The 25,212-nt window shown below is 37.5% G+C and overlaps 1 protein-coding gene across 5 annotated transcripts in view; it reads left to right on the forward strand.

Annotated features, from left to right (window-relative positions):
- The window catches only part of ASXL3 (ASXL transcriptional regulator 3), a 131,572-nt gene that overhangs the window by 66,784 nt on the left and 39,576 nt on the right, over positions 1–25,212 (forward strand). For 2 of the 5 annotated variants that reach the window (XM_075494572.1, XM_075494567.1), the window contains 4 exons: positions 1,233–1,354; positions 13,994–14,111; positions 15,041–15,160; positions 19,726–19,889. In XM_075494572.1, the coding sequence (XP_075350687.1) occupies positions 1,233–1,354; positions 13,994–14,111; positions 15,041–15,160; positions 19,726–19,889 (524 nt within the window). Of the gene's footprint in view, positions 1–1,232; positions 1,355–6,187; positions 10,071–13,340; positions 13,506–13,993; positions 14,112–15,040; positions 15,161–19,725; positions 19,890–25,212 lie in introns of those variants that run through there. The other 3 variants (XM_075494570.1, XM_075494568.1, XM_075494569.1) reach the window with 3 other exon arrangements.

A 25,212-nucleotide genomic window follows, 5' to 3' on the forward strand; every position in this document is an offset into this window, starting at 1 on the left:
TTATTCTATGAAACATTGCTAAAGGCAAGGGAGTTAGAATGCCACTTCAGGTGTCTGCTCATCCCACTGAAGGATGGGAGGAGAAAACCATAGGCAAACAGAAACATTGGACTAAAATTATTTCTGGCACGTGTCTGTGCAGCTGCTTTGAGTGTCCTCAAACTATTCTGGTAGGTGTGTGAAGTATGGCAAACCTTGGAAAACCATGTACAGCTGCAGAGCATTATAAAGAAGGTATGTCAACATGCAAGCCAGCTTTGAGCAGTGCTGGAAGACAGACTTGAATTGAGTCAGCAGAGGAGAATGAAAAAAAAGCTGCTTAATTTCTGGATCCATGCTAATGCTGTTTTAGCTGCGCTGTCTTAGGACACTAGTGAGAGTAATAGTAATGCAAGGCATTAAGAGTGGAAAGGTTTTTACAGGCCTTTGAGTCAAGCTTGCTGACTACCAAGACTAATAGGATCCTCCAGGTATTTTCACAGCTTTCATATCTGTTTAATAAAGCTGTTTTTTTAAAACAATTAATCATATTTCCTTTTATTTTTAACCAGGACACTTTTTCTGTGTCTCACACATGTATTCAGGAGGCTGTTTAATGCAAGTACTGTAGTATTTTTTCACTAAAACATGTATTATTTAGAAGGCTGACAAGTAGCAGTGTGTATTACCTGAGAGATCGGAATTCCTCTTCGCAGGATATTCCAGTCTACCCATTAAACAGGCAAGTGTGTGTTCTTAGCTTTACTAAGAAGTACTTGTAAAATAGATAAGTCTGGCTCCTAAGAAGCTATTACTATTTGGCATGAAGTTACATATTTATAAATATTTCTAGAACACAGGGTCATCAGTGTCTCTTGTTACATGTTCAGACACCTAATAATCCATTAAAAATGTCTTGGTGAGGAAGATAATTTTTGTCTAGCTTCTGTGTGAAAACCATAGTTAAACTATTTCAGTTACCTTTCAGGACCTGAAAGGCAGAATATGCAAGGCCTCCAGAACTGCATAGAAAGGGTATAATGAGGTACAAATATTTGAGAAGCAATGCATTTATTTAGAATATGGCTGGATTTTCAGTTCATCTGGGCCTCCAGATTAGTTGAATTTCTTAGAGCGAGCTTTTTGTTTTCCAGGCACTTGCCTTCTTTTTTTTCTGTCCTCAGGACTTTCCAAGATATAGGGAAGATAACCCCCATAACAGTATTCTGTTTTTTTTTTTTCTTTTTGTAAAGTTTGCCCAAAGCAGACATCTGAAGAAATGCCTTCCAATCGTGATTCGAGCCTTACTAATGCACCGGTGCAAAGCAAGCTAGTATCTTCCTTCCAGCAGCACACAAAGAAAGCACTTAAGCAGGTAAGCTTGTATTGATTGATAATCAATTGGCTTCCCTTTAGCATGTGTGTCAGTCCTATACGAACAAGATCTCAGCAGAATTTCAAGGCGTTTCTGAGGATTTTTAGTGCTTTGTTTAGTGGTGTATTGCTGGGGTATTTTTCTTCTTTTTTTTTTTTACCGATGGTGCAGTCCTGCTATTTATTCTGAGTTTGATGATTTTTTAAATGCTTTTCAAGTAAGCAGAAATTGTTTATATTATCACATCCCTGCTTTTCCTATGTAAGCATTTGTGTTGGAAATTTTATGTGAGGCTTAAAATAACAAAAGAGATTTTGAAAGCAGTTCTGCAGATTGGTAAGTATCTGAGTATACTTGCTGTTCAGCTTTTCTTTATGGTCTGTTAAGTAATTTTTTTTTTTATACTGTATTTGACACTACGGTGTATAAAAGTGGAGTAATTTTTGGTTTTTGAATAACTTATTATTTGGATGATTTAGGTTGCATGATAAGTAGTAAAGCTTGGCAAAAGTAGCTGATTATTGAAAGTCAGATATTAACTGAAAGCATAACAATGTGAAAATTATTTTCCAACAGTACCAAATTAGTTCAGCTTACAGCGAGGCAAATGAAAAACTAAAAAATTATAATTAAAAAAAAATATCATTATGTCCTTTCAATTTTGAGTATGTAGGAATTGTTTTAGTCTTGTTGAGAATATATAAAAAACGAAATACAACTTTTCTAAAGTGTTAGCATAATGAGGTGATGTTGTTTTAATTTTTCTCATAACTGCTCTCTTAGTTATGGTAAATGGAGGTCTAGTATTTCATGGGGTAGTTTATTGCAGAGTTGTTGATTTAGGCTTAAGTTAAGCAAAGCCTGTCAACATCTCCTCGAAACACTTAAGTATTTGTGCTTAGTTTTTCATGCAGTTTGAGTTTAAATCCACTAAAATTAATAGACATTTATCATTCACATAAGGTTATCTTGTACTTAGAGGCTTTGAGGATGGGAAAAGATTGTTAGATTGGGGTCTTACATCTATTTGGTCAGGAAAACTGAGCAGTGGGCACAAAGCAGCTCACTCACTGGATAGTTGTAAAAAAGACACACTTTTTGGAAACTCTTTTGTACAGATCTTTTGCAATACCTAAACTTTCTTAGGGGTGGAGGGAGCGGGCAAAAGGAAAGGAGAGGAAAAATAGAGCAAAGCCACAAATGTTTGAACCTGTATAACTGTTTAAACTCTACCATTTGTCACTTAGCAGATGTATAGCACTGAAAATAATTTTTAAAAGGGCAAACTAATCAGAATAGCTTAATTAATATAAAAAGTCATAACATCGATGGAAATCTCTGAAAACATTCCCTAAGGCAGTAGGGTTAGAGCAACATCAGAAAGTTAAGTAATCAATAAAAAGAAATTAGTTTTAATTAAGTTGATAGTAATTAGATCCTGTACTTCAGAGTATAAGAGTGTTATTACAGCTATCAGTAAAATGTTTTCTCTATGTACAGTGTTAGACAAATGGACATTTGTATTGTGGAATAGTAGAGGATTTTTGCTTTGTTTTCTCTAAAGTTTCAGGTGTTGGCTACTGCCATATACACGCTGCAGATTTGATTTAATTTGATGTTGTAGCAGAGATGAATAAACTTGAACAGTGATTTTATTTATAAAATTGCTGTTGGAAATTTATTCTTTCACTTTCCAGTCTTTCTGTTGCTTTTATGGATACAAAATACCTAAAATTTGTACAAAGAAGAACCTGTAGTACCTTTGAATACACAAGAAACTTTAGACAGTTGTATGCAACGCTCCTCCAACTGATACTAACTTACTGGTTCCATGCTAAAGTAACAGAAGATGAGCCATCATCATGCTCTCAGCAAGTGCTTATACTATATAAACATATATATACTGTATATATGTCGTAATGGGGCCTTCCCTAGCTATTGCTTTTTTTCTATTACTAAACAGTCTTCACAGAATGAAAACCTACAAGATAGTCTTTTAAACAGTTTCCTACTCAATTTATTTAAAAACAGTGGGTTCTTCACATTAAGCTGATCTTGTGTGTATTTGTTTTGTAATCCATTAAAATTAACGTGAGAGGCAAGTTGATAATGTGCAGTACTGCTTGAAGATCGGAGCTAGAATTAGAAGGTTTTCTCCACTGTTTATCTACTTATTAACTGCTCTAGTCATATGTAATTCTCTTTAAAGTATTATATGCTGGATTTACATATGATTTGATTTTTAATGAATCCTAGAGGTATATTTCTTGGTTTAGATTGCAAAGAGCAATCTCACATTTCCTTATAACAGCCTGCATTTTAGGATGTTCTCATGAATCAAATTAGTCACAACAATGCATTTCTTGAGCTATGCTAGGAGCTTGGAGGAAAGGGCATTTTCTGAGCCCTGGCTCTTATCTTGATTTCTCTCAGGTAGAAGTGGATCTGGGGTACTTTGCAGGGGCTAATGAGGTTTGCAGTTGCAGTGGACTCTCACAAGGTCTATGTCATAGTTCAGACTTGATCTCCTCACCTTTCAAAGGCTGGGCTGCCATTTTGGTCTGGAAACTTTCTAGCTTCACCACCTTCCATAGTGTCCTTGTTGGGAGACAGGTTTTGAGTGTTTTACCACTGAGTGTGTTTCGTGCTTCTTTTTCGTTTATGACAGAGTTTCAGTTTTGCTCTTGTATAGAATCTGAGTGTAATGTCCAACAAAATAGTTCCAATTTATGAGGGTTTAGACAAAAGAGTCTATGGTGTAGAGCTGCCTTTTATGCTTGGCTTTCTGATGGCAGATTTTACAGATTTCTGTTTCCCTTTTGCTGTTGGAAGTGCTTGGGTATGTGTGCCCAGCTGTTGCTGATCTAGTACCTTTGAAAAGGTTTATGGCATGCTGTCACACACTGATTTCCTATAAGTACTGATCAGTTCCATACTGATTTACCTCATTTTCACACTCGAGAGTTTTGGCATGCAGACCCATGTAAGGACCTCTTCCTGGGAAAGTACTGAACTACATCTGCATCTGCTAGCAGTGGTACATGGTCACACTACTGTGTGAATTATTCTTGCTCTGGACAAGGCTAACTCAAGTACGGACATCAAGTCATGGCATAGTATCTACCATGCTCCTCTCTGGTCCAGTTTCTGTTCCATTGACTTGAGGTGATACTTTTTTTGGAAGTCTTCGCTATGTACAGATTTGTCTGTATCTATCAAGATGTTCTTGGAACATTTCTCAGAAGAAACAATCATACCTACAAACTGGCCTCACGTAGGTAACACTGAGCATGTGTGAATATCCAGGACATTGAGGTGGTATTAGTGTCTGTTGGACTCTGATAGCCAAGTATAAGAGCACCTTGTCCATCAGTGTACCAGTTGTTTCCTGGGGCAGTACCAAGAGAGGATAAAGAACTTGAAGATGCACTATAACGATGTCTGGGATGATAGTAGACCTCCCAGACATGGAAGAAAATCCTGCCTCACTTTTGGCACTTTGGAATCAGCACCAAGATGGGTACCCATAAATTTTCTGTTGGGAGAAGAGAAGGATACTCCATTCAGACTCAGGATCTGAATACAGACCAGGACATGTCTGAGACTGTGCTGGGCATCCAGATCTCTTTGTAGAGACAGAAACTCCAGAGACAGCAGCCAAGTGGGTTTGGGAGGAGAGAAGCTCAGGAAATAAGGGAATCTACACAAGGTATGTTACTGCTGTGGTTTGTTTTGTTTTTCTTAACTTTGGGCTTTGTCTGCATGCTTGGTGGCTGGGTTCATATGTGTGCCACTATTTTATTCATAAAGTGGGTAGACACAGTTTTTTATGGAGAAGGAAGGCACCCATCCGTACGATTTTTTCTTATAGTAGAAGTGGCAACTCCACACCCCTTTTTTTCCAGTGGATGCTGTCAGGCCCCAAGCAGTAAGAGAGCTATGGGGAAGTTATGGTTTGGCTCATGTGTTGCTTCTGAATTATAGGACATTAGACCTGTACAGCTCCAAATAACATTTCAGGCTGACTTTTCTAGCACAACTGTAATTATTATTAGAAACCAACCTACAACCTGAAGCAACAAGAGACTAAATTTCAGAGCAGAATGGTGAACAGTGTAATTTAGCCCTGATTTACCCAAATTCACAGGACTAGTTTATCAAAATTTCTTTGTTTGCTTGTTTTTTAAGGACACGGGTGTCTAAGTGCCTAGGTTGGCACTGAAAGTAGAATCCTGATCTCCCTTGATGCTGGAGTGGATTTGCTTTCCTGTCTTCAGCTCAGGCACACTGCTTATCTTGCTTTGAGAGAAGAACAAGAGCAAACTCACCAGTCTTGCTCCCTCTACACTCATTCTGTTAGGACTTCTTTCCTTGACTACAGCCAGATGCAGGTTATCTTGAAGCATTTTGCTGTCCGTAGAAAGTAATCCAGTATGAGTCTGTCTGTGGTGTCTGTCCTTTGACTCACTTGAGTAACTGCTCACTCACGTGTTCTGATATAAGCCTGATATATTTGCCTGCCCTCCTTTCCCTTCCTCACCCCCAAAGAAACAAAGGCGACAGAGGAGATCATTATGATTATGTCCTTATCACTTAGAATTTGAGCACAGGGTGTCTTCCTGAAAGGCTCTGAAAATCCACTGTGACCTGAGAGGTATTTTTTGTACTGAGTTCCTCGCTGTAGAGAGTTTTCTGCAGTTTATCAGTGTCTCTGTTAACCATTTTCCTATGTTTCATTTCAGATGCTACAAATTTACCAAGGCCACAGTTGGAGAATTCTGGCTCCCTAGCTGAAGCATTTGATCAGATGTCTGGCAACATAAGTGATGATACTTGACAAATTTTCCTGTCAACAAATGGAAAACAAGAAAAACATGTTGCTTTTTGACTTCTAGAGAGACATGGGAAGGGACAGTGGAATTTACAAAATGCATTCAGGAAAATGGAAGTTCGAAGATGATAAACTAAACTGATTTTCTGATTGCCAAGACAAATCTAGGGAAGAGGACAGAGAAAACTATGGCAGGGAGACTGCATAATGGGGAAAAGAAGCTGGAAGAGCAAGAGTTCCAGCAGGAGCTCTTCAGGGAGTACATGCATTGCCCGAAGGCAGGCTGCACGGTATGTCCCTCTAAAGGTCCCTATGCATGGGCAGCATGTACCAGCTGCTCAACACAGTGCTTTGGTAAGACGCAAGACAGTGTTTATGAGACTTTCTTCTGGGTCATCCCCATGGTCCTCAGCCCTTACCTGTGATGGAAAGAAAAGGACAGGAATCCACACAATCCCTGTATTTTTTTTTTTGTACCGCTTTTTAATAACTAGCTCCCAGTTGCTGGGGCATTCTGCTTGTTTGTTTTTCCTCTGGGGTTGTTTGCATAGCATGCTTTTTGCAGTGCTCCTGCATGTTTTCTGTTTTAATAAATGTATTTTCCAGAATTTCTTACTCTGAGAAATAACTAAGAAGAATTTTAAAGCAACTTTAGAACACTACCATGTTGAAGTGTAGTTGCCCCTCTACCTCACTGTAGGACAGTGTCCCTCACTTAAAATATGTCGTGGCATGAACATTACCTTTGGTTAAATCTACCACTGCTACATAGTGGAATGTCCTTTCAAAATATAGGTCAAAAGCACTCTCTTTGCTCTTTTCTGTAGATGCAGTTGCTTGTCCCAAGTCTCAGACAATCAAGCTGATGATAGCAGCCTAGTTCTAAGCATTGCACTTGTCTGATAATGTTTTTCTTTAAGTAACCTGGGGCACTATTTAAGATAGATTGGTCATTGCTACTGTATTAATGACAAATATCATCACTGGAGATGAGAGTCCCAGTCCAGCTTCTCCAATGATGTTACATGATTTTTCCATATAGTGGCAGTGGGTGTCTAAGTGAATATCTTCTTCTGGGCCATATGACAAGAACAGCTTTTGATTTGAATGGTTTATAACATGAAATTATACCCAGGTGAAAATGAATCATGCCTTGATTTTGAAGTGCATCCTAGAAATGGTTGGCCTTTTCAGGGAAAGACAGGAGTTGGAACAGCTCACAACTCTTCAGAGCTCTAGGAAGCCTCCTGCAAAACGCTGAAAAGTAGTTATCTACAAATGCTGTTCCAGGAGCTGTTGGGTAGGTCCCCAGAAGGCTGTGTGCTCAGGGTGTGTGGGCATGTAGTAGAATCCAGGCTGAAACAGGATGTCTGGCAGAAAGGCATTACACTGTAAGTGCTTACGTTGGTGCAATGTAAATTGGTACACCTGTTTCTCTGAGAGATAATATGACAATATTTTTTAGCTGGAGAATGGTAGTCTAGCCCTGAAAGCCCCCACTGTATGCTTTGCACCCTGTGCAGAGTATGTTTGCAAATTTGACCTAATGGAAAATGTCAATTGCTGTTTTAAGATTTTGTATTGACATTGCTATCTTTATTTTAGTTTGTTTTTAAACGGCTTTCTACAAACTGTTTCCTTACCTATATGTGCTTTGTTGTGCCAAGAAACAGATTTCCCCATAAAGCACTTTTCAGCTGATAGATATTATTAGTTTAACACTACACAAACAATTTAAAAAAACCCCAACATTCTTCTTGGAAAAAAGTGTCGCTGAGTTGATGTGTATGCTATCATCATTCCCATTCACATACAAGTCAGAACAGACATTGAACACACCACATGGTTTTTTGTCCTTCTCTTGGTTCTGTGGTTGGGAAACCAAAAAAATGTTTACTCTGCAGTCTATCATGATCTGCAGCAACTGTAGCTGGGAATGCATTATTGTAATCCTATAGAAGATGGTGCTGGCTTGCAGGTGCACAGACACACACATAAATACACACATCTCTCTGTCTCTGCACCATGAATGTCCAAGCACTTTAGTTCAATGTTGGTTAATATACAGAGATACTGTATATAGATACTGTATATATCAGAGAACTGAGATAGATGTTCAGTTGTTTATGTATCCTGTAGTTGTACAGAAAGACCCTGACCACTACTGGGACCTAAAGAACAAATACGCAGCAAGAATTTTTTTTTGTTCCAAGTACAGATATAAGTGTCACAGGGCAGGAGGATGGCACAGGGCAAGAACAGATGCTTATTTGAGAAGTTATTAGCAGAGTTTGAAAATAAACCCTAGGTCTCCAAACTTCCAGCCTGGTGTTCTACCACTACTCTTCATCTCCAAATGATCGGTTGTGTATACTTGGCACCAATACTGTTATGTTTGGTGTACAAGTCTGGTTGGAAGTAAATTAATTTGCTCTATGCTTTGGAAATGGCACTTTGTACTTTGTAGCTGTTTCCATAGGACATCTTTATTGTTGTTTTAATCTTACATTTGCATGCTTATAACTGAGTACTTTTAATGTATATTTAATATAAGAAGTAGTGGCATCCTGAAAATAAGAATGTGTTTATTCTTCATGATTTGTGGTGCTTACTGTTTTATTTTAACTGCTTTGTGTATCCATGAAACAGGTTGCCACTGCGAAATTTTAATTTAATAGAGACATGGGAATTAAAGGCTGTCTTAATTTTACTAACAAAATGAGGGTGAGAGAGAGGAAAAAGACTGAATTTTATGGTGGTGTTAAGTGAATCAGTGATAAACTATAAATTTGTTTCATCTTTGCCAATTTGGGATCCATGACCATGATGACCAGTTGCTATTTATTTTGTGCAATAGACTTTTCTCAGTGTATCATAGCTTGTGTTTTTCACATGGCAGAACGGGAGAATTCCATAGCTTTACATTTCTGATCCATAATGTGTGAAATTTCAAAGGTTATGTTTCATGATATGAGTTTCAGAATGTAGACTTGACATTTATGGAACAAATAGAAATCTGGGATGATGTTGCTTAATGCAACCAAGTGTTACATATCTTTGTTGTTAATAACTTAATTTTTAACATTCTCAGCGTGTCATGCATTTAACCTCAAATGAAAGTGGTTTTCTGCATTAATGGTTTATCTGTATGCTGCATTTTTTCATTCTGAGTTGAAAAGATGTGGGAAAGAAAAATAATAAAAAAATATCTGGAGCAGCAGTAAAATCAGAGCATAGAGCTTGACATTTTGCTTCTGGTGCTCTTTTGGGGATGTATTTTTCCCCTCTCTTCAGTTACCTTTTAGTTTATATTGTTTCCTTTCATTCCTACTTCAAAGATGACTTTATTAGTTTTTACTGAAGAGAGTCAACCATTTTGTCACATGGGTGAAGAAGTCTTTCCTGTGTCAAGATGAAATAAATATGAAATTATTATTCTTAAGAACAGATAACGGCATTCATGAAAACTCCAACACACTGGTATACTCCCAACAGGGGCATAAACTCCCTGAAAAAGAGAAGGAGACTTGCTCTTGTCACCTCTTTATAAAAAACTGCTTGGAATTAGATCACTGTTAATTGCATGGTGTTTTTCTTTTGCCATCTATCTTCAGAGTTTATGTTTTCTTAACACTCATCTTTTTATGTTATTTTGAGTTCTTTGGATGAAAATGGATTGATAGGTTACTTAAAGATTTTGGCAATAAAAATAATTTCATTAAACAAATTAATGATGCCAAGCCCTGTATAATGACCGTGGCAGCGTTATTCAACAGATGGTCACAGGTTCATTTTTATGAATGGGAATATTGGGAATTCTCCATACTCATTATGTGCGAGAGATTCACAGATGTCCTTTGCAAATCCGCTTGTGAAAGGCTGGATGTAAGTACTATATTTTGGTGGTGCTTTTAAGAGAGCTTTTAATGTTTAACTTGTATACCACATGAACTTTCATTTTCTTTCTCTCCTTTTTTATGTATGTGCTGTACAGATAGGATGGTAGTAATGTTTTACAGAATACTTACAGTGATCAGTTCTAGGAATTTACAACTTGCAGCTTTTTAAACTCAAGCATTTAGCACGAAGTGATTGAATACATTTGAAAGGTAAACATAGAGTCTCATTAAAAAGATATATACTTTATGTAAGCTATCATATGTGCTATATGTGTTTCTCTCTTACTTTACATAGTAAAAATGACACCTTATCATTTGGTAGAATCATCAGCTCTTTGTTGCAGATCTGTAGGAAGCCCAGCTAGGAGGTTATCTATCTCTAAATATGGATGAGATGCAAAAGGCTGTGTCAGTAAAAGATGCCAATGTAGTTTGTGTTAGTTACTGTTTCTGTATCTACAGTGAGATCTGGAATCTTTTTTTTTTTTTAATAAGTTACAAAATCTCTCATTTTCTTCAGTGCTAGTTACAAATTTGACTCATCTACTTTGCATTTATTCCCTTCACCAGAAGAGCCAAAAGTAGAGATTTTTTTGCTCGTGGTGACTAGGAAAGCACTAAATTAGCTTGGTGCACTAAAAGCTCAATATAGCAAAGCGTTTGGTGTATGTTTCGCTGTGAGTAATCCCATTGAGTTCCCAGCTAAGTAGAATTAATCTTGGGATACAAGATTCTTGTCTTACCCTACAGTAGTCTTGTATCCTAAAATTAATATCCCTCAGGCTAAGTGCAGAGAAGTTATATATTCATCCTCAGCAGAGACTGCACAGAGTGTCCTTGGTTTATACTTAACTCCTTCTGGTGTTTGGCTTTACTAGTAACTAGGTGTCAGTTGGCAATTTCTCCCTCTGCTGGGTTGCTCCTAGTGTTGTCTTGCAAAGACTTGTCTATCCAAAATTTCAGACCCTGCAGCTTTAAATTCAAAGGAAAATTTAACACAAAATTGTTGTGATTAGCTGGGAATAATATGTCCCACTAAACAGGATGACTGAGCAAAATCTCAGCCATCTCTTTACCCTGAAAATCAAATGTTAGATTATTTACTTGATGCTTTTGTACCCTCCTCCCCTGCTTCATAGCTTTCCTTTGACAAATGAAAAGATAGAGAGGCATAGGGAAGATTATTCGTCTGTTCTCTGGGCACAGCGTAATTCATTGGCACTTTGTGTTAAAACTTTGACTTAGATTTTGATGTCCGCATGGTTTTAAATTTTTTTCCATTCTACAACTTGTCTTTTAGGTGTCCACATGTGTGTACCTTTACTGTCAGCTTGAGTCATTCCATACAGGCTGATTTCCAAACTTAATGATGGGCCCTGCATGGTGATCAGTTCCTTACGTTGTGAAACTGGAGGAGATGGGGGAGGGACTGGCAGTGAAACAATGAATGTTGGGGAAAAAAAAACCCTGAAAAGCAAATGTGTGTCAAAGGGAAATGGCGTCTTTAAGGTTTGTGCTTGATCCTCACATGTTGAGGTGCTTAGCCTGTAGCTCAGAAGTGGGCTATGCCTCAAAGTAAATAGTTCTGGTAGCAACATTTGCCTGCTCCCAGCTGTGTTCCCCGCTTTTGTGGCTCTGAGTGTCCGGGGTGTGCTGGGATAAGCTGTGCTGTCTTGCATTAGTGCTCTGTGAGCCTGTGCTTCTTGGAAGTGCCAGATCAGTTGCATAAATGTGTGCTTAAGGTCCACAAGTGGCCTTCCTGTAACACGAAAGAAGGTAAGTGGTACGCCTGACAAAGATTGGGTAGTGCTGCCCTCGCTCCAGCAGTGTGTGTCACCTAAGGTGTACGAATGCTGACTACCTCTCATTGATGGAGGATACACTGCTGCTTACTTTCTCTCATTCGTGGGAGTCCAGTCTGAAGCATTGAAAATCAACTATGAGGCTTTACAAAGAACCTGCCTTTGTCACAGTGGCTGTATAAATCATTAAAATGGTATTTCCTTATGGATGCTGGCAACAAGGCTATGGTCCCTGGTAGAGGTGGAAATTGTCTTGAAAGGTCAGGAGGAGGCTGGAGGAGAACATGGGCATCGATTGGGCTCTTACTCATTTGTCTAGGGAGGATGACACTGAGGATGGATATGTCTTCTCTTTGCTCTTCATCAGGCAAGTCAGGCTGTGGGACACAGCAATACAAAGTTTGGGCTGTGGTTATATTGCTATGATGTTAGCACAGAAGTTGGATGTCTTTTCAGTTAATTTTTAGTGGACTATTTGTTACTGTCTCAGTGGTATTACTATTAAATAAGGATCACCTGGTTTCACACGTAGCTTGGCAGGACTGTGCACCGAGGGTCATTTTTGGAATTTTGGGGAATTTTTGAGAAATGTTAACATTTTGGAATTTTCTGTCCACAAGTCTGGCTGTGCTTGCTCAATACCAGTATGAATTTTCTGTCTCAAAAATGTGTGAATTATAGGCTGTTCTTCATGGCTTTCTGCTTGCTTCTTTGGTTCAGTGCAGATCTGACCAGCTTCCTCTCTTTGTTTGATTTCAAGTGTTCTAATTTGCTTTTTATTGCACAGCGCTTATGTGTCTTTAAGAAGTGTACTATAAAAGGGGTTAATCAATGAAATAGCTTTTGTGTGGCTTGGTGTATTTTATGTTGTGTGGTATGTTATTTAGAGGAATAGAGTGATATCGATTTCTTTTTTTTTCAGAGTTTTTTTTTTTATTTAGCTATGTGAACATTTTTGAAAGATATTACAGATTAATTGAAGTTACAGACTTAAACCTTATAAGGCATCAGTCATTCATGCTCATAAACCTACAGGGATAAGTCATATCAAATATGTTCCTTGTCGATATAGTATTACTTTAATAAATCCCCACCCCCCCCCACCCCCCCAGATCATAACACAAATCACAGTTATAAAAAGAGAGTGCACACTAAGATTGGAGAAGAACAGACAGGAGGGTAGGACAGATCTGTATTAAGCCCAGCCCATTCTGATTAATTCCAGAATCTTAATGCTTGCAAATCTATTAATTGGCAAGTATTCATATTTGTAAGTTTTGTTTTAAGATCTTTTGAATCAGATACCATTTTCCATATAAAACAGTCTGACAGGTATTTGCTATTTCTAATCTTTAAATATTTTGTATTACATTATCAACCCTGTATTCGATCCATTTATGAAACACAAAGCACTCCTATTTGTAGAGATTTATTCTTGTATCATTTTTCCCCAGATTTGCCAGAACACCATCATGTTCGTGTTCTGAAGGTTAATGCCCAAAGTCAAGCAGACAGAAGCCAAGTGCTGCAAGGTTTCCAAGATTAGGACTGATTCCCTTCACAAAAATAAATGATTCCTGCCATGTTCAGTGATTTTGTGCAGTACTACTCACGGCTGAGTGAGTGCATCAATACTGTAGTCCTTACATGCTGTACATACTGATGACACTCTGTGTTAACTTGATTGACTGAGCAGTATACTGGAGAGGATGCACCTGCGAGAGATGTGCAGACATATATATTTTTATTCTGGTTTTGCAACATTTATTTTACATTTTTTTTACTTGGAAGTCTTAGTTTCACATTCCATGGGTTATCATGTTGTGTTGTTAAAGTAGAGCAAACAGTTACGTGCTTCTTTGTTGTCAAAACTGTATTGGAAAATGATCTAGGGTGCATCTTCTTTCTCTTTATAACCAAAAGCCTGATTTTATATTTTAAAGGAAAATGACATAAAGGGGACAAGTGTGAAGTCTGGCAAGTCAGTAGCTATGTAAATTATGCTTATTTTAAGAGATTCAGTTTAATGGTAGATAAATGTCTCATGTAATTCACTTATAAGCATTATTTTTTGTTACATTTTTATGTTTTGTTATCGTTTTTGTAGGCTTTAAGACAACAGCAGAAAAGAAGAAATGGAGTCTCAATGATGGTAAACAAGACTGTTCCTCGTGTTGTTTTGACACCATTAAAGGTGTCTGATGAGCAGTCGGATTCACCTTCAGGTAAATAGCTAAAAGACCGTTTGCAAGATCAGCTCTAGTCACAGAGCCTTCCTCTGAATCAGCTGTATAGCATACAGAATTTGGAATTGCTGAAATAATATTTCCACTTGGTGGCTTTGTTTAACGTCTTTATTTCCTTATCAAATCTGGTGTCTCAAGGATGGAGATTTTTCTTTAATAAAGAACTGAAGGCACACAGTAAAATGACAATTGGTAATAGCAGCAGCTTTAAAGGAATGCAAAGTAACATTTTGTTTGGCTCTGGAACCCTAGTGGAGGACCGCATGCTGGTATTCAGTGCCATAAAAAGGGGAGAGGGAAAAAAAAAGGCAAGCTTCTCTGTGAATGTGAATTTGTGTCTCAATTCTGCATTGCAATACTCAGATCCTTTTGTTAGCTTTTCTTCCTCTGGTACCATGCTTATCACTGCAGTGTAACCTTGACCTTTAGTTCTGGTGGTTAAGTTGCTTCATTTTAAGATATTTCAATGTCTATGTTTAACACAAATCGACAATTATATTTCCAGGCGTATATCTCTTCTATAAATGTTTCTTCACAAAGAAATGATCTTTTTTCTCCTTTAGATTGCTTTATTACCCCGTAACTTGAGGTTAAAATATTTTTAAAGTTATCTCTTGGGCATTATAGGAAAACATTATTTTTATTAGATCAGTGAACATTTTTATTGACTGCAATGTTCAGTAAACTTTAGTTTTTAGCACTTAATTGATTTATTGAGCTTTTACTTCCATTTCCTCTGATGATGAGGAATCATATTATGACCAGAAAGGTGTATTGCCTTTCAGCAAGTAGATATCAATTTTTTTTAAATCCTATTTTTGTTTTGTTTACAGTGTAGGGGGAGCTGGGGGCTATTGTTGGTACAAGTGCATCAGTATCATGTTTGGGGGATTTTATTTTTTCCTAAGGATCTGAATCTAAAAATGGTGAAGCAGATGGTTCTGATAAAGAGATGAAACATGGGCAAAAGTCTCCAACTGGAAAACAAACAAGCCAGCACTTAAAGAGGTTAAAAAAATCTGGTTTAGGTGAGTAGGAGTAAAATAAATATCTTACTTGTTATTGTAATACTGATATTTTTCTAAACTCCATGTTCTCTTTAAAAGTTTTATTTTTCTGGTTCATCTGTCCCTTTTTCAAACTCAGCAGCTGACCCTTTCTCAAGAAAGTATCTTTCTGGCTACCTGGAAAATCCATGGGCAATATTTTTTCCCCCAGAATGCTTTTCTGTAGTTGCTTTTTAAAGTTTGACAGACCTAAGCAACTGCAGGCAGAGAGGTCATTTAGCAATTAGCCTCTGATTGCTGCATTATGATTTTTTGAGGGATGGGGGCAGGGTGTAGCACGTATTCTTTCTTCCTGGTAAATTTGCTTGCAATCTAATACGCATTCATTCCCAAAGATAATAGCATATTTGCTTACATACCTGCCCTATTAGAAGTTAACCCTCTTTTCTTCATTTGCATTATTCCATGTCATATAGAGATTTGGCATATCATTTTTGGTTGATTCTCTTTCTTTGGTTGATTTATTTCTTCAGTTGGATCCTTAATTATTTTGAAGCTACATCTCTTGAGGTGGTAGATACAGTTTCTGGTTTTATTTTCTGTGTTTTTTAGCAAGATTCATGGATGATGATCTGTAATTAATGAAGAATTTTCTCTGAAGAGATGCTAAGAGTAAATTCTCAGTAGCTGCATGTGATAGGCAGATTTTCCTGCTCTGCATGAAATATAATTGGAAATGTTCCCTAAGGAGCAGAAAATGGTAGTGTTCACTAAGACTCTTGTCTCAGCTAAAGTAAAGTAGAATAATTACATAACTGTTTCTTTACCTTTACAAAGGACTTTTTGCATTCAGCAGACTGCTGAATCATTTAGAGAAGTATTTTGCAATGTGGCCATATTGGAAAAGTTAGCAAACAAGCTTTTTGTAGTGGCTGGATCATCCTAAAAATTACTTAATATCTGTCTTTGTGGTGATAAGATTGTTCTTCTTTATTATTATCCCGCCTGTTTTTATACATAACAATTCTGTAAAATAGCTTGGAAGTACTTTACTTCCTAAATATCATAGGCTGGTTGTTAAATATGCTATTGCCAGTTCCTGGCGAACTGTTTCCTGCAAGCCTTACTGTGTCACAGCCTCCCATGAAAGCATACTTTGGTTTCATATATGATCTTTCTTCAGATTATTCATTAGTCTCAGATGGATAGCTAGTTCTCTATGTTGATGAAATGGCATTATTCAAAACTGAAAACACTCCTTCAGTACTCCTTTGCTATGCAAAGATACGTTCAATTTTAGATGATTTCTTGTAACTTTACATTTAAGACTGAGATATGTAATTTGATGTTTACATTCCTCCCCATCCCCAGATATTTCATCAACTGTTGGCCAATGATACCAAATGTAGAGTGAATTCATTAGATTTTTTGTGGATTTCAGAAAAAATCCTCTGGCCTTTTGGGACACCACACTTGGAATGCAGGGAACTTTGTGTAAGGTTTAAGAGTTTCTGTTCTTGTACCTGCTGAAATCTTTCTCTTATGACATAATATTTCTGGGGATACTAATAGAACAGTTGTTAAACATCTTTGAGAATAGGTCCAGTGTCCTATATAGTGCACGATTCAGTTCCGGACATTGTTTGATTGTCTGAAACTCTGCTGATGTGCCCAACATGCACTGCATGTTGTGTTTGGTAGACTTTCTGAGCTCCCATGAAATATGATTACTTTTTCCCCTTTTAGTTAACTGATTCTGCCAACTATGTGATTTCTATCCTTTTCCTATTTTGATTTTTATACTTTGATGTAGAACCATGGTGCTCCCATCCTTTTCATAGTTAATTCTCTATGTTGGAGACTAATCTCTTCTTTTCCAAGGCTGTAAGCTCGAGTTTCTCTCTCATCTTCTAGGTTCTATTTCTGATCTGGGCAGTGATCCCTCCAGACTCTGGCAGCAGATATATAAAGATTCAAAATGTCTTTCTCTGTGGAAAACAATATAAAAAACATTGGCATCTGTTTTGTCATAAAGTCCTCTCAGAGTTACAATTAGCTATGCAGTAGTGGCATACTCTTGTCGTATTCCACAGAACTCCTACTTTCCATGCTACTCCCAAATACTTTGCTAAATCTGATTACAAACTTGAGACCTGCAGTAAAGGTCCTAAATTAGCCATAGGAAGAGTGCAGGAGAGAGAATTTGTTGTTCTTTTGAACAGATTTTGGTTTTTTAAAGTATGGCTATGCTGGGCATCCACAGTGAGCTACTGGCCTATCATCCTAGGAATAATATACATATTTCTTCCACAAGTTGATAAAACTTGTAGCCTGTAAGCGGTTGCAGGTCAAATAAATCAGAAAATGTGTGACCCAGGCACACAGAATTAGGTTTGACTTTCTGATACTGTCTTGGGCTTTTCACACTACTAAAATATCTGCTACTGAAGGATGTTACTGACTTTGCAGTCATATATCTTGTTTTAGTTTGGATCATCTCTATGTGTATGTCTTTCCATAGCATATAAAGCGTTAGCTGGGGAAAATGTTACTCCAGTTTGGAGTCACTTAGAAGGTGGGGATGTGTATTCTGTATTGATTAAAGAAAAGAGTATGCATACAGGCATTAAAATCGGATACATCATACTACTTGTGTTACGGCTGGGGACGGTGTTCTTTTTGCATTTATATCTAGTGGGTGGAAGAGATGGTGAGGACAGTTTATTGTGATGCATTCATGAAAATGAGCACTTCTTCCATACAATTGTCCTTTATAACAGGGCATTCATTTGTTTGTAATGGAGTCTTTGCTCTACTGAAATACAGTATGTTGGAAATATGTGTTGGAAAAGGTTATCTTGTGCTGAGTGCAAAGTAATCTTTGTCTCATTCAGTGCGTATTGTCTGCTGAAAAGTAAAAGGAAATTGCAAGAATGTTTGTGGGAGGCTGTGGCTGAAGGGGAGCTTTTAGAATTTACAAATCTGCTGCATTTTATTTCATTTATACATTTTGTGGGTGATGTTATAGCCTTTCAGGGGAGACCACTATAGGCCTTCCAAGAAATTTAAAGCATAATTGCATTATTTTTATTAATGTTACTGTTAAGTAGTTCGTAGCATTTAAAAAGTTCCTAATAATCAGTATGCCCAAATTCCCCCATTTGTAAAATATATTTATGCTTCTTAATGTGTTAGTTGTAATCCTTGCTGAGAGATCCTACTTCACGTATGTCAAATGCCATCATTGCTCATAGCAGTGGAATATTCTTTTCAATTGCTTTTTTAGAGATTCTGCTGGAGTTTGTGTGTGATTTAGTTAAGACCCCTTTTTGTAGCATCTTTGAAATATTTGAAAATACGACAGACCAAAACCTGGAGGAGTTTCCTGGGAGGGGTTAGCTTTTGAGTTTTTCCAGCCACCTGGACTCCCCACTTCTTTCATTTCCATATTGAGTATCATAATATGTTAAGACTGAGAGGAAAAAGGGATTGTAGCAGTATGTATATACCCTGAAGCAGGTAGCAGTAATTGCTCTTTAAGGAGCTTTAAAAAGTATCTTTAAAATATTATCCTAGAAATAACAATGAAATGAGACCAGACAGGACCTCCAGTGGTCATCTAATTTGTTCGTCAGTCATAGGGCAAAATCAGTTATACACCTGTCATTCCTGACAGGTATTTGTCTAACATATTCTTAAAGGTTTCCACTGATGGAGACTGTAATGCCTCCCTATGGATCTAATCCAGTGTCTCCTTGTCCTTGGTGGTTGAAAGCTCTCTTTTCTCAGTATCTTAACAGAAATAGTTCTTACTGTGCAAGAGTTTAAGCTCGTTACCTTTGCTGTCCACTGTGGACAGTAAGAAGACATTGTTCTTTACCCCTGTGCATCAGCCATTTATGTATTTCCTCCTCCCTCTGCTGAGTCTTTACCTTACTCATTCCCGGGTTTGTATTTTTCCTCACAGACCCTGTTTTCTGATACCTCTGATAATTCCTGCTGCTACCTTCTGTGTGTTGATCATTTTAGATCGTAGGTTCTTATGAAAAATTCTGAAAAATGCATGTTTTCAGACACTAATTTAACACATAAAATATTCTCATCTCTATGATCACTGTCTATTCACACAGGTAGTTTTTAGCAGGTGCTGTGGGACAAGTTACATAGGCCATAGTGCACTGCAGATGCAGAGCACGGCAAAAGAGAAGCTCTCTGTAATGATTGATTCACATCAGCCTTGTCAAGCAGCCTTTTGCTTGGAAATAGATGCTTATAATTATGTTGATGACATGACAGGAAAATTTTCTGCTGCTGCTGAGTTGAGTTGGTCTCTTGAGCTGGAAGTAAGAATATGTCAGCTGTGATGTTGACTGGAACATGGATCCTGTAAGAGCTCAAGGGACAAATACAGGGAATATAAAAGAAGCTGTTAAGACACCTAGAAAAGGCTGTGTTACACTTCTCAGAGTACTGTTTCTCTGGAGCTTACTGTATTATGCAATAAAAGCTAAAAACTTAAAAAGAAGAATTGTTCTTACTCTCTTCCTTTATTTATTTTTAAAGTTATTTCTGTTTATTTACTCCAGGACATTTGAAATGGACCAAAGCTGAGGATATTGACATAGAGACACCAGGATCTATTCTAGTGAACACTAACCTGAGGGCTTTAATAAATAAACACACCTTTGCTTCTTTACCTCAGCATTTTCAACAATACCTCCTGCTTTTGCTTCCAGAAGTAGACAGGCAGGTAAGTAGCATCGTGCAATATTTCTTTCTTTAATGAGACTTTTTTACAATGTGTTTGCATAGGCTGATTTGATTGACTAGGAATTGTTCCAGGAAAGAATAAGAAGAAAATTTCCGTACTTTCATAGGTAAAACTGTTAGATGTAGAATGGCTGTTTATCTAAGTTTATCTAAGTGTCAACCAGCTCCTGCTTCCTTTCCTTCTGAAAACTGTGCAGCTCCCTGATTTGTCTAAATGGAAACTGGCCAGCAGATCTTCCAAACTTGCCAAATCTCTTAATTAGTTTTTCATTAAAATTCATTAGTTAAAATTTAGGTTTATGGTGTTGAAGATAAACTTCTCATCTTCAAGACTTTATTTACATTGAGTCTCTTTTCATCTGTGATCTTCCTGGGCAGTGTGCCAGCAATGTCCAGGTCAATATTAGTTCTGTTAGTTTCTTCTCCTCCTCACCTTTTATGCATGCCTACATATGCATCTGCTCAGCTCCAGTGCACTGAATCCATTCATTCACACCTTTTGTAAGGAAGTTCTTGTTCAGACCTCATGGCTGTAGGCTCATATGGGTTGTTGTCAGTTCTGTTGAGGAGAATGATTTGGGGAGTAACAGAGTGGAAATAAAAGTTCATTTCAGTTTGTTTCCTACAATGTTTGGTCCTTCCTGCATTTGTTGGTCGGATTGCAGGCTTCTTAGAGCAAGAAAAAAAAAATCTTTCCAGCATGTGTAGCAGTTAAAACAGCAAAGAGAGCCCAAAACAATTTCATTTACGCACTTGCCTCACTTCGGGATTTAAACAGTCTTACCGATTTCAATGGGGAATACTCATGTACTTAATTCAGACACATTAACTTACCCAAATAGGGTATTATTTTTTTTGCAGATGGTCAGCATCCCTCTTTTTATGTAATAAGTGGAGAATGCATGTCACTTAAATGACTGATTAAAACCTGCATCTTAAATCAGTATGTTAAATGCCATGGTTTCATTTCTTAAACTGTTAGCAGTTAGTGTCTACCACAGTAACACAGGGGAAAGCAGTGCAATATGAGACAAAAAGAGAAAGAAAAATTGTACTGATGTATATTTACTCAGGCTCTTATAAATTAGATGCTATATGTTGTGGACTGAAATTATGCACTTTGATAATGGAATATTTGAAAAAGAGCATAAAACCAGAGCCATAGGAGAAACAATTTAAATGTATTTAATCTCAAGCTGCCACAAGGCAGTCAAAGTCAGTATTGACAAATTTTAAGAGAACCTTTTTCCCTGCTGTAAAACAGATTTTAACTTAGTGCCCAGCAAATATTTTCCTGATAGTTTTGATTTTTTTCTCATTCTAGTTAATTTACCAGAAGAGATAAAAAAACTATCTGCTAGGTAAAATCATGTTTTCTGTCCAACCATCAAAGATCCCAGTGTTCATGAATTACATTTCAAGTACACGGGCCTTAGAAGTTTCTTACTTTAAAATTTATTTTTAAAAATTGAGGCTCTAGAACTGACAAGCCATTTACCTTCTTATCAGGGTTCATACAGCAAAGTGTCTGGCAAGAAAATCAAGAGAATAATTTTGAATTTAATCATACCTCACTAGTTAAAAGCAATGCATTTCTTTTTAATTTTTATTTCAGAAAGCGTTCACATAATGCATACATTGCAGGTGTTATTTCAAAGGCCCAACACTGCATAATTGGACACGGCTACTTCGCAAGCGAGCTAGTCACAAAAAAGCAGTTGTCATGAGACATTTATAGGTGTCCTTCTGTCTGTCATCTTCACACAGCATTCTGTGGGTTTGTGTAGAGTACCATGTTTTACCACGTGTTTGGAAGGCAGGAGTCTCCATTTGTCTCTGGAAGATTAATGGAAATGTTTGGCCTCTAAGTGTGATAGTTTGAGGATTGTTTTCTGGTGGGGAGTGAAATAGCCCCAAATCCTCACTTTGCAGAGGTCTTAGTGGAGAAAGAATTGCATCCCTTTTCTTGATATCTGAGGATATGTCCTTTGCTATACCTAAAGAGTAGCATCCCAGATACGGACTGATGAAAGCAATTGAACTGATTCCTTTTCCTTCCTGTGGCACACAGAAAATGCCAGTGTAGTGCTGAAGGATCAAGTGAGAGGGAGAGAGAATTCCAGCCAGGGAGCTCTGGTGGAAGTCTCTGGTGTTGGTCACTCCAACTGGACAAGGCAAGGGTATTCAGTCTTTCTCTTTTATTTCTACTGTCTAAATCAAATGGGGCATCAGGCAAGCAAAAATGGTGTAAAACTATTCTTTGAGTTAGCTGCCCATCTCTGAGGGTTCAGTTTCGTTGTTTTATATTGTCCTTTTCTTCTTTCACCTGAGAATTCCTACTCCTGCTCTTCTGGCCCTGAAGTGTTTCCTCCCTGTGCACTGCTCTGCAGTTGGTTGCTGCTGTCTTCCCCAGAGAAAGCTGCATTTCTGTGTTGTCATGTGGATATAGTATGTGAAGCACTGTAATGAATGGCACTATAAAAATGTAATAGAGTTATGCTATTTGTGTATATATAGTGATCTGTGAAATAAATTACTAATGAAGTGCAGTCTCATTTAGGCTTTATTACTGCTCCACATAGAAAAACCCTATGATGAATGATCCTTTGTCATTTCTGTCATAAACACCATTCTTCTGGGCGGTATAACTCCTCCTCCTTAAATCGTACTGAGCTGAAACTTGTCATGCATATGTCAGTTTGAATAAGCATTTTTAGAAACCATTAGTTAAGGGAGTTGAGGTTTTGTGGGTTTTGTTTTGGTTGGGTGTTTTTTTTTTTTTTAATGCAAGTGTTTATTATAAATAAATGACTTCTCTCTCAACCCTGGTTAGTCTAATATGTTCAAAAAAAGTTCAGGGCCAAGTTAGGAGCTTCATGGGATGTGTTTTCTGATTTTTCTTTTGGTTTCAAGTTTTGCGGTTGCTATCAGGGAGCCATGGGAGCCCCTTATGGAAAAAGAGCCATGGGAGCCCATGGAACAAAGGGCCTTAGGAAAGATATCCCAGAATGGAAGAAGTTGAGAACAACTCTGCTGATGTTGGTGCTATCGTTTTTCCTACTCCAGCTAGATTTTTGACAAAGTGGAAGTGTAGGATCATTGCCTTGTTTTTTACCTTAGGAAAAGATAAATTGTATCATCAGTTATTCACACTTGGAGTTGATTTCAGCTTGTATATTAGTTTAAATTTTATTTCAGTAGCAATGAGGCCTGTGTGTAATTTTCTGTATTCAAAATGCCTATAAAAGAAATTGGAACAAGTTGGCAGTTATGGTAGGTATGTTTTATCAAGGATTTGATTTGTTTTCATTCGGGTTCAGAGTGAAATAGTATGTGGACATTGTTCAAGAAGCAGCCATGACCCAGACGTGTCTATTTAGCAGACTGCTCCAAAATGTTGCATCACTGGATACTGGGAACCTCATGTCTGAAATCTGAACATCCGGATTTTCAGCTCTTTCTTAATCTATATGGACTCAAAGGCTCAAAAACCTTAAAGCTCAGCTGATACAGAAGCATATTGGGTGATCCCCCAGGAAACCTAGATGACTGAGCTGGCAATAAAGAAAACATGTAGGTATAGAAACTATATGGAAAGCAAAGTCTCTGCACAAAAGATTTCAGTTGTCACAAATCCCAGCAAAGTCGTTTTCTCTTCAGCCCTAATTAGAACATTCTACAGCTGAAGAACAATGGAATTTTCATCAAAGAAATACCTGCTTCTAATATTAATACATCAAGCTGATAATTACATGTAACAGAAGCCTTCCTGACCACCTCTCAGCAAATATTCATCTTCAAAGCAGGAAGTTTCTCTCTGTATCTAGATTGCTATACTGCATCAGTGCCTCTTTAAATATTAATTAAACAACGTATGTTGTGCAAGGATGAGTAGCAGGTCTGTATGATAGGTTGCTGAAAAGGAATGGCAGCTGGCAATAGCTTGTCTACACCAGCTTTCCTTGTTGCTGCTACTGGGGAGTCAAATTCCTGCCATTAACACTGGGGTATGGGCAAAAGGAAGAGAAATACATCCATATAGTAAGCTTCCAAGAAGAGAAGTGCTGCCTCGTCTGAATAGTAGCAGAAAGCTTAAGTGATTTTACTCATCCTTAGAGGGCTAAACAAAATGTTCTTTCCTGAATGCTCTGAAAAAATGTGTCTTTCCAGACTCTACAAATGCTTAACAACTTTCTGATCTTTGAGAATTTAACTCCCTGTCCTGTCTTTTCTGGTAATACTGGGTTCTTCTGAGCCTCTTGTGGTTTGCACTTGCCCTGCCCTTTCACATAGGATGGGAATTTCCTCCTGCAAAAACACCCACGAAGGATCTCAAAGCCTCCTCAGACCTGTGTGTTAGGTTGCGGTGCCATTTTATCTGACCAAACCTACTCATGAAGAGCACTTAAAACAGTAGAGGATATCCTAGCAAAAGTTATATCTTGTCTTAGCTTTACTTGTTTTATGAAAGAAATTTAGCAATCTTTTATTTTATTTTCTGAATCAATCTACAGTTATAGATAGTTGAGGTAGTTACTTAAATTCAAAATTCTAAACTTAAATATTCTTAAGGAAATACTTAAGCCATGTAGTATTGCAGAAGCGTGTGTGAATATTTCAGGTTTATAGTAAGCCAATCTACTAAGAAGAAAAACGGGACGTACAAATCAAAAGATTCTAAAATGGGTCAAAACCCACCTTAATCTCTTTCTTTTAATTTCTAAATCAGTGAATCCCAAAATAATAACTGTCTCTTGGGTCAGTGCCAGTATTGTTGTTATGTAATAACATTACAGCATCCTGTCATTTTAAGGTCAGTGCAAGTTCTGTGTTTCTGTCTTGGCCTACTCAATTTAGGTTGATGCTGGCACTTCCAGGTTGATTGTATCACCTTGCAAAGATTGCCTCTCACCTTGCATTGAAAAAAGGCACAGGTTGATGTCAGTTAGTGATTTTCTCTGTTCTGTTTAAAATAGTTAGAAGTAGTTTGGGGGAGGTTATCTACAGAATTCTGTTTCAAAACCTCTTTGCTTTCATGTAGTATGAATCAGCTTACTATCTGTTCCTACCATTTGAGCAATGAAAACAAAAGGTAACCCTTGTTTTTGATGTGCACAAATTACTCCTACTCCCAAGCACATCAGTTTGAGTTCTGCAGTGGAGAGCGGGTAATGAATAATACACAAAATTTTTACACTTGCAAAAGACAAGGAGAGAGGTCTGGTATCTGCCATTCTGACACTTAGTATTTATTTTATTTATGTTTATTTAGTATTTATTTAGTATATATGTTAGTGTATATT

Source organism: Mycteria americana, chromosome 2, assembly GCF_035582795.1.
Source record: "Mycteria americana isolate JAX WOST 10 ecotype Jacksonville Zoo and Gardens chromosome 2, USCA_MyAme_1.0, whole genome shotgun sequence".
In the NCBI taxonomy this organism is placed as follows: domain Eukaryota; kingdom Metazoa; phylum Chordata; class Aves; order Ciconiiformes; family Ciconiidae; genus Mycteria; species Mycteria americana.